Genomic DNA, 10,000 nt, shown 5'->3' on the forward strand with positions numbered 1-10,000 from the left:
CTGACATACGGCACTTTACCAAAATTCAGTTAAAGACCATATCATCTCAGTCACAGATGTTTGTAAACTTGAAAAATAATATGGAACATTGAAATCAGATAAATTACGAAATCAAATGTTTACGATTTGTAGTTAAGTATGATACACATACAGTATGTAAACTTTTTTTTTTCAAATTTATTCAGATGACTTAGGTTTGGATAGTCTGAATACAAGTACATACTTTTAAGTATGTTTTATATAGAGAAAACCACAGTATATCACGATGGCTACCCATGATTAGGAATACAGTTATTTTGAGGAATATTTGAAAATTAACAATTGTATAATTGCATTATATATGAAACTGATTTCTCCTTTTTTTTTTTTTCTTTCTTTTTTTTTTTTCTTTTTTTTTTGATGGGGGGCTTCTTAACTCGGTTCTTTCTCCTTCAATTTATGTAGATACCAGAATTAATTTTTTTATTGTTTAGCTTAGACCTATAAGTTGGTGTGGTCTTCCAAATCTCTCTCTCTCTCTCTGTCTGTCTCTCTCTCTCTCTCTCTCTCTCTCTCTCTCTCTCTCTCTCTCTCTCTCTCTCTCTCTTCGTTTGTGCATCTGTTTGTCTCTCTCCCCCTTTCTCCTCTCCTGCCTTCTTTCTCCCTCTCCTTTTTTCCATTTTACTACATATGGTCATTACACTTGATTGTTTGTGCAGCCATAATCTCTATCGTAATTTTTTATTTCAGGAGGAGGCCACGAGTCAGCACCGTCCATCAAACAGCAGCAGAGCAGACGTGAAAATACAGAAGTCTTTTTTTATATAAGAGAAATTTGATCCTCACAGAAAACATGTTTACACACAGACTCCTCTTTCCACTACTATATTTCTTGGTTGTCTTAATCGTACTACCGATATTCACCAGCGATAAAGTTTATTCCATGTTTTATCAAGATGACGTGTCCAAAAACGCAGAGGTAGATCAGATGAAACTTGGCTATAGGAAAAAAGGAGTTCATAATTATTTACGAAGTTTAGATGCAGGTGCCACACTTGAATATTACGAGGACAAATTATCCGAGTCGGTTGACAACCTGATAATCATTTTCGCAAGGAAGCCCAAACACGATGACCTCCTCCTGTCGCAACTAGTAGCCGAAGTAGACCGGAATATTAGAAAGGAAAAGTTCTACAAAAGTGCCTTTTTCGTGTGTAACGTAACAAGAATTAATTTCCCAGAACTCGACCTCCTATCTCGAATTTATCCCGTTCGGCAAGCCAAGAACACAACAAGCTGGAAGCTCTTCAATCGCGAGGAAGTCATCAAACACGACTTCGTGGAGTGCATTACGCATGCCTTATCTGAGGCGAACGCCAAGCACTTGACCCTCCTTAGGGATCACGTGATTCCGTATTCCGGGTTCCTGCAGGTGCTCAATCAAGTCATCATGACGAGACTTAACCGCACGATCAGCCGCGGGGAGCTCATACCGGCGTACTCCTCGTGGCTCTTCCTCCACCTGCAGGAACCCGTCCCCTTCCGACACTACGAATTCAGCCTCAGTTGCGTCTACGAACTGATCCTTATCTCAAGTATCGGTGGACTCCTGTTCTTCTTGGTCTTCTGGTGGGTGGAAGAACCGCGCCATTACCATCTAGTGTCCGTACGACTAACCTACATCTTCTACGGCGTCCTCTACTTCTTCACCTTCGCGCTTATCATTGGACGACCTTACGTCAGCGAGCTACGCCGCTTTGCTCCGGATTTCTATCGTCTCTACGGCCCTCCGGAACCTGTCCACTTCTCTGCCATGAGTCTCCCAACATCCAGCGCAGCCAAGCTTGTAAATTCCCTCAGCGACGTCAGGTGTTCTGTGTATGTGCCTTTCCATCGTGTCTTGGATCACATGGTCAACACGATCGAACTCCCTGGTTACGTCATATCACCCAGTCTTGTCAAATACGTTGTGAGGACTTAAATGCAGAATGGAGGGTGTGTTAGGCAATATTTATGTGTGCCAGTATATATATATGCATTATGCATTTTATATTTAATACTTTTGTGTGATAACAGCAAGCAAATTATTCTTTTATCTGGTGTTTGTGATAGTGTGACGGTGGTGCCTTTATTGTTACTTAGGTGCGTATTGTTGTTTGTAACATATGTATATCTAGTCTTGTTCTTGGCATGGAGAAAAGAAAGTACTCGCTATTATTTTCACTGCAGTCATTTTCTGAAGTAATTCATTGTCATCGTCATTGTCATTTACTTGTGAAATTCCCTTTTATTTGGTATTTATTTTACTGTCTGTGAAACAAGGTACTTATGACTGTTACTTACTTTTAAAATGTGCCTGATAGTATATACATTTAATACATGTGTAAATAAATTTGCCATTTTGAAATCACCCTTTTTCAACCTTGGTTTGTGCAACAAGTTATTTCCAACATTATCGACAACGATAATAATTCAGATTTATGTTTAAAATCATAAAAACAAACACACACAAATATATATATTATATATATATATATATATATATATATATATATATATATATATATATATATATATATATATATATATATCTGTATGTAGACAATGAATTCCGTGGAAAGGAACTGGGGACCCTACCACGTACTCACTCCAAGAGCATCACAACATTAAAACTACAATTAAGTATCATGCTGTGACCACGGCGGCTCAGACATGAACCTACCGTTAAAAGAAGAAGACAATGAATGTGCATTATATGTCAGCAAGTCAAAACTATTGGAATGATATATATATATATATATATATATATATATATATATATATATATATATGTATGTGTGTGTGTGTGTGTGTGTGTGTGTTACATTTTCTAGATCTTACATATTCATTCAAATCTTTCGATACGTTTCTCACATTCAAATATATATTTTCTGCATCAATTACTTCAAAAGTGGCAATGGTTGATGTTTAATATGACAGCATATATCAACCAGATATTTCTTTGCCGATTGTATTTATAATGGGGGGAATGAAACAACTGGAGCAATTAGTTTACTGTATTGTATTATACGTAAATATAACAACCTTGGATATTTGCGGCCTGTAGTTAGCAATGTTTAATGGATAGGATGTGTAAATGAGACACCATCTTTTTCATTTTCTTTTTCGATATTTCTCTTTTTTTCATTCCTCTCTCTCTACCTTTCTCCTCCCTCTCCCTCTCCCTTCTGCGATCTCATTATTATCACCCTTTTACTACTGCTTGGGCGTGATTCCCATTCATAAAATACAGTTGACTGCAATTGGCATCATCAGGTTATATGTATAGTCAAGTACCATACCAGCTGGTACTTCAAAAGATCATATATACACCTGCCATCAACTTTTCATGAATGAGTTCGACCAATGGAAGAGTAATGGACCAAGAATCAGTGTAAAATACCTTCTTCAGTCGTTTGCCTCCGGGACAACGAGAGCGAGGTAGCCATGGGTGAAGTTGGAGTGGTGATAACCGTAGTTACCTCGTGGTTGTAAGTTGTAGTAACTGTCGCTGTAGTAGTGATTGTTGTTGTATTAGTAGTTATAGTGGTGACAGTTGTAGTAGCAGTCGTACTGGTAGTTGGAAGTAGTCGTAGTAGTAGCAGTAGTCGTAGTAATAGTTAGCAGTAGTCGTAGCAGTGGTTAGTAGTAGTCGCTGTAGTAATTAGCAATAGTCGTAGTAGTAGTTATCAGTAATCGTAGAAGTAGTAGTTAGCAGTATTCGTAGTAGTAGTTAGCAGTAATCTTAGTAGTGGTGACAGTTGCTTTAGAAGTGCCACTCTATGACTCCTTGGACCGTGCTCTAGTATGTTCTAAGAACTTCCGGATGGTCGTCCCAGAAGAGTCGTTGAGATCGAGATAAGAAGGTTCTAAGGAGAAAGGAAAATCATGGGAGAAATACTTAACAGTGTGACCAGACATTCTGAAAATCTCTCAAAGCCCTATGAGATGTGTGTGTGTGTGTGTGTGTGTGTGTGTGTGTGTGTGTGTGTGTGTGTGTGTGTGTGTGTGTGTGTGTGTGTGTGTGTGTGTGTGTGTGTGTGTGTGTGTGTGTTATGTGCGTTCGACATAACGGATATTAAATGTTTTGCCGATTAACAGTTACATGAATAACATAAGCATTTAATAGAGCAGTTTGTACTTTCAGTTAATCACATTATTAATACAAAATATTTTGGGGGGGTTTTCATACTATTACAGTTACTAGTAATCCATATATAGGACAATATTTTGGTCTATGCTAAACAAATCACAACATATAGAGTTTTATACACAAATAAAACTTCAATAATTGTGTTATGTGATGCAAGTAAATCACAGTTTTGTAGCTATTTAAGAAGGGACAAAGAGGAAGAATCCGGTGTGTGATACTGATCTAACCTCATTAACATGGGTCTCTAATATTAAAATATATCATTAGCCCTCTACAACTTCTTTTCACCCGGCAATGGCCATGTGTAAATAAATCTTTGTTAGAAGTTCATTCAGGGATTAAGATTATTTCTTCAGTGAACTGAGTTTAAGGAAAGGCCGCTATTTGCCTCTCTCTTGATATCACAATTTCGGCTGTGGTCAATAGCATATTACTAGCCCATTTGCTCTCATACTCAATTATTATGGCATGCTGTATTCTTTTTGTAAATTACGTCATAAAAATGTTATTCGATTTGCTAATATTATGATGTTGATAATGGTAATTATCAAAATATGATTTGTAGCAGTAGCTATAGCAGTGGTAATAGTAGTAACACTAGTAAAAGTAGTAATAGTAGTAATAGTACTATCACTACAACTAGTAGTAGTACTAGTTGTAGCAGTAGTAGAAGAATATTAATATATATCATCATCATCATCATCGCAATGACAATCATCAGTAATATCATTGTCATCATCACAGTATTTGCTACTATCGGAATTGAAACAATCATCCTCACCTCGCCTCCTTGGGTTATTCTTATCATCGGGCCTACCGGAGACAACGCGTAAGTAATCGACATCGTCGCTCGACCCTGCTGGAATAGTGGTCGGTGATCCTAGTGTATTTTGTCCGCCCTTGTCCTTATCCGGACTGCTTCCTCCGCCTATGCCCGAGTCCGTGTCTTTACCAGTGCTGTTGGGCTTCCCGTCTTCTGTAATTATTGTTGGGGTTGTTATAGAAAACGGAATAATTACAGGGATGACTTTGGTAATAGAATATTTTACTTTTTTATGTGATTACGCAGGTTGTAGATATTACTGGTCTATGGTTTAACATATTAAACATTAAAACTTGATTATAAATATTTTTTTTTCTTTGAGGGGGGGGGGGGGGTTCACCAGACAGAACTGCAACTAACCTCCTTGTTGTCGACCAGGCCCGGCAGACTGCAAATTAATCAAATATTAGAATCACACGAATATGACAATATAAATCACAGTTATCATTATTCATACGAATTTATCAATATTTCATATATACATACCAAATATTAAATCCCAAGCGAATAAGATATAGGGCCATAGGCCAAAAATACTCACCTTTACCACCACTATAACAGCACCCAGTGTATTCTTATCACTCAGTAAGTAATACGTGCCCAATATGGCAGACTGTGTAAGAAAATTACATCACTCAAAAACTCACTCAGTAATGTTTGTCCCAAGAGAACGAGAAAGTAAATAAATAAAAGTAAATCAGTCTTACATTTGTGAGAGGAAAAAAAGGGTATTTCATCAAAATATTGATGTATTTTTCACTGTCGTAGATAAGTGTAATCAATACGTTACATTTCGCTATCTATGCGTTTTTTGTCATTGAAATTATGATACTCTTTTCAAAGCGTTGGGAGGTAACAAAGCATTCGTAAATCAAATTCATTTTTATCTATTTTTAATTATACTAAGTTTTTATGTACATATATACATAAGTAAACGTCTTAATATTTAACCTTACTAATTCACGAAATTTCGTTTCACCGAGTGTCCATAAAGGAAACTCTTTCCATTCTCAACAAGTCACCAGAGATTAGAGTAATGTAATGTGGTTTTGATTAAAATCATGAATTTCATGGACAGCACAGCGGCATCCTCCTTGTGGGTATTTTGGGTTAATGACTACAAAGCAAGATAAATGTGCTAGACATCAAAGGTTATATAAAGCACTATGGAGAGGTGTTGTAGTGAAAGGGTTAAAGAAGGGGGTTAGTTGATTCTTAAATGCACTACACGTCAAAAGTCGTATAGCAGTTCAGAATAGTATGGTGCTGAAAGGCATGAGTAAGAGATTCGGGGGTGGGGGGAGGATGTGGAAACTTCTTGGGAGGGAGGGAGAAGGGGAGAGCAAAGGACAGTACTGGAGTAGGGAGTAAGAGAAAACCTCGTCTGCGTGCTTCCTGTCTGGCCTCGCCAATGAAAATGAGACTAAGTTGAATCTGAGGCTTGCTACCTCAGACTCGAATTTGTAGGTAAGGCAGCCCCTATAAAATACATTATGGGGGCTACTACAATTGGCACATATGCGTGATTGTCTCCGTCTCCGTCTCCCCCCTCCCCTATGGGGGGGGGATTCTGGTTTAGTTTACTTTGTTTGGAAACTAAAAGGAACTTCTGTCACCTTCTCTCGATATCTTTTTTGCTTTTAGAATTGTTTTGCGTTGAGATTCGACCAAGGAGGATTTCAAAGCCATATGAAATTACTGATTTTACTGTACGATTAACTCTTACTAATAAAGTACGCGTTTTTAATACTTTTATGGAGCCATAGACTGGAAGTATGAAGTTAATTACTTGATTAGCCTTTTTTGAGGAGGCAAGTAACATCTATAGATAATTTTCATTTTACTGAAAATGCATTCATTAAGAGTAGCTGATTATCTTAAAAAGTTACATCTCATCCTGTTAGATTTAATTGCATTTCTGTTACCGCGTGTGCATGCATGTTAATGTGTATGTGTGTGTGTGGAATTTCAAACAGAAATAATATCATGCATTTATTGATGCCTTTATTTGCCGTGTTGTGGTGATAAGGCACATCAAAATACCTATATTAAGCAGAAGCAAAAGCACTATTTAGCCATCAGTTTTCAGTCATGGATCTGTCAAAATAACCATATAACAAAAAGTCTTTTCTATTTTGTCTTGTTTGTCCGTTGAACTAATACTGCATTTTGTACTCTTAACATGAATTTGCCTCCATTTGATACCGAGACTTTACCTGATACTACAAGGCACATCATTCCGTGTGTCTTGATTTTGTGAGTGTGATTAAATGTGTGTGTGTGTGTGTGTGTGTGTGTGTGTGTGTGTGTGTGTGTGTGTGTGTGTGTGTGTGTGTGTGTGTGTGTGTGTGTGTGTGTGTTTGTGTATGTGTGTGTGCGTGTGTTAATATCTCTGCATGTATGCATGTGTTTGTTTCGACGTATATCTAATACACACTAAAATATCTTATGGGAAGCAACTGCAAAAATTCTATTCAATGTTGCAACCACTCTGCATTCTAAAGCAATGCGTCATGCAGAGAGGAGGCGCTAGTCATGACTTGCCCGTAGATTGACTTTCATGGCAGACAGCTGGCTCATGAGATCTTGATTCTCTTCGGCAAAATGTCTGTAGAGGATAGATAAGAATTGGTTTTGGAGATTATCTTAGATGAGAGATTACTGTATAGAAGGCAAAACGATGAAAAAAGAGAGCAAATAGCAAATCGAACATCATCAAAATACATACATGACTATATACGTACATTATAATATATATATATATATATATATATATATATATATATATATATATATATATATATAATACATGTATTATATATAATTATATATATATATATATATATATATATATATATATATATATATATATATATATATGATATATGTATCATATATATATATATATATATATATATATATATATATATATACATATATACACTTTTTTTTTCTTTCTTTCTTTCTTTTTCTTTTTTTTTCTTTTAACGGTAGGTTCATGTTTGAGCCGCCGTGGTCACAGCATGATACTTAATTGTAGTTTTCATGTTGTGATGCTCTTGGAGTGAGTACGTGGTAGGGTCCCCAGTTCCTTTCCACGGAGAGTGCCGGTGTTACCTTTTTAGGTAATCATTCTCTCTATTTATCCGGGCTTGGGACTAGCACTGACTTAGGCTGGCTTGGCCACCCACTGGCTAGGTAGGCAATCGAGGTGAAGTTCCTTGCCCAAGGGAACAACGCGCCGGCCGGTGACTCGAACCCTCAAACACAGATTGCCGTCGTGACAGTCTTGAGTTCGATGCTCTAACCACTCGGCCATCGCGGCCTATATATATATATATATATATATATATATATATATATATATATATATATATATATATATATATATATATATTGCCATAGAGAGAGAGAAAGAGACACATAAAGGAAGAGAAAGAGAGAAAGGAAAAGAGAGAGTGCGAGAGCCGTACTTGGTCTCCTCCTCGGACATCTTCTCCAGCCTGGCCTTCTCCTCCTCCGACATGTCCTGGATGTGGATCTTCCAGTCGAAGGGCCGGCCTCGCACCACGGGGGGGCGCGGCTCCTCGTGCTTCCTCTCCGACTCCCATTGGTTCCTGCGAGGAGAGGGGGGACGGTGAGGAGGGAGAAGGGGAGGGGAGACGAGGGAGAAGGGGAGGGGAGAGGAGGGAGAAGGGAAGGGGAGAGGAGATGGGATGGGGTGGGGAGGTGTATTAGGGCATGGGGGAAGGGAGATAAAGGAGGGACGTGGAAAGGAAGGGAAGGAAGAAGGGGTATGAGGCATGAGGGAAGAGGGGGAAGGAAGGCAGGAGGCGAGAGGAAGGGATATGGAGAAAGAAGGGAAAAGAGAAGGGGAAGGGATATGAGGGAGATATACAGTGAAAGAGGGAAGAGGTTAAGGTATAAGGAGAAAAAGCACAGAGAAAATTCGCAAAAAGCAGAAAGAGATAAAAAAGTAACAAATAGGGAGGAATAGAGAAATGGGTGAAATAAGGTAGACATGAAAGGAGGGGCATAAGGCGTAAGGGAGAAATAAGGAAGAGAGGAATAGGTTAAGTGAAGGTAAGAAAGAGAGAAGTAAGGGAGAAGGGTGGAAGATAGGAAGAGAAAGGAAGAAGGATGGGTAAGGAGTAATGGTAGGAAGGAAAGGTGGAAAGGGAAGGGAGAGGGAGGGAGGGAGAGTGCAAACTAGAGAGGAAGAGGAGGGAGGGAGATTCCTGTTTCTTGTTGTTGTTTTTTGCGTTATTTTCACGTGGATTTTGGTTTTCTTTGTCGGACATATCGGACACCGAAATCTACACACATTTAACATACACATACGCTTTTACAAACACACCAGGATGCTCACAAACGCAAACATACAAAACACTTTAGCAAAATGCATACACAAATACCACCAAGTACACACACACACACACACACACACACACACACACACACACACACACACACACACACAAATGAAAAACACATATCACGGATAGAACACACAAATAGATAAATAATAAATAGACAAATGGACAGAATCAAGAAAAAAAGATACATCGATTCATCCAATCAACATTTTCTTTGTGCAAGATTAATGAAAGTGCTTTTGGACGTAATACATTTACTTACAAGAAAGAAGGAATGTGCTTGAAGAGGGTAGTCTCAAGAAAACCTGTCTTGCATAAAGTTCTGAATATCTTAAACAAGGACAGATTATATAACCTCGAAAGGAGGACATTGTGTTAAACGTAGAAAAAAATATGAGTATTAATAACATGACAAACCAAAAGCTGTCATTGACGCATTTCAATTAACTCTTTACCAGTCTCTCTGTCAGAGAAATACACTATAGGCCTACACAGAAATAGGTCCACTAAAAGGGGCAAAAGTTTCGAAATCTTTCTCCTGGATTTAACTTTTCTTTGGCTGTGAAGATAAAATTCTTAAAGCAATACGTAGGATTTCGAAACTCATCTTTCAATAAACCTATTTTTTGT

General features: G+C 38.0%; 2 protein-coding genes across 5 annotated transcripts in view; one reads left to right on the forward strand and one right to left on the reverse strand.

The window, feature by feature from the left end:
* The window catches only part of LOC119597693, a 3,585-nt gene extending 1,199 nt beyond the window's left edge, over positions 1–2,386 (forward strand). For both annotated transcript variants that reach the window (XM_037947295.1, XM_037947294.1), the window contains exon 2: positions 730–2,386. In XM_037947295.1, coding sequence (XP_037803223.1) covers positions 833–1,960 — 1,128 coding nt within the window. In that variant the 5' untranslated portion in view covers positions 730–832 and the 3' untranslated portion in view covers positions 1,961–2,386. The remainder of the gene's footprint in view (positions 1–729) is intronic.
* Positions 2,387–3,021: 635 nt separating this feature from the next.
* Positions 3,022–10,000, reverse strand: part of LOC119597721 (MAP7 domain-containing protein 2-like) — a 36,256-nt gene continuing 29,277 nt past the window's right edge. For all 3 annotated transcript variants that reach the window (XM_037947333.1, XM_037947334.1, XM_037947332.1), the window contains 5 exons: positions 8,468–8,611; positions 7,539–7,602; positions 5,355–5,382; positions 4,953–5,147; positions 3,022–3,887 (listed from right to left, as the gene is read on the reverse strand). In XM_037947333.1, the coding sequence (XP_037803261.1) occupies positions 3,799–3,887; positions 4,953–5,147; positions 5,355–5,382; positions 7,539–7,602; positions 8,468–8,611 (520 nt within the window). In that variant the 3' untranslated portion in view covers positions 3,022–3,798. The remainder of the gene's footprint in view (positions 3,888–4,952; positions 5,148–5,354; positions 5,383–7,538; positions 7,603–8,467; positions 8,612–10,000) is intronic.

This window comes from Penaeus monodon, chromosome 39 (genome assembly GCF_015228065.2).
Source record: "Penaeus monodon isolate SGIC_2016 chromosome 39, NSTDA_Pmon_1, whole genome shotgun sequence".
Taxonomy (NCBI): domain Eukaryota; kingdom Metazoa; phylum Arthropoda; class Malacostraca; order Decapoda; family Penaeidae; genus Penaeus; species Penaeus monodon.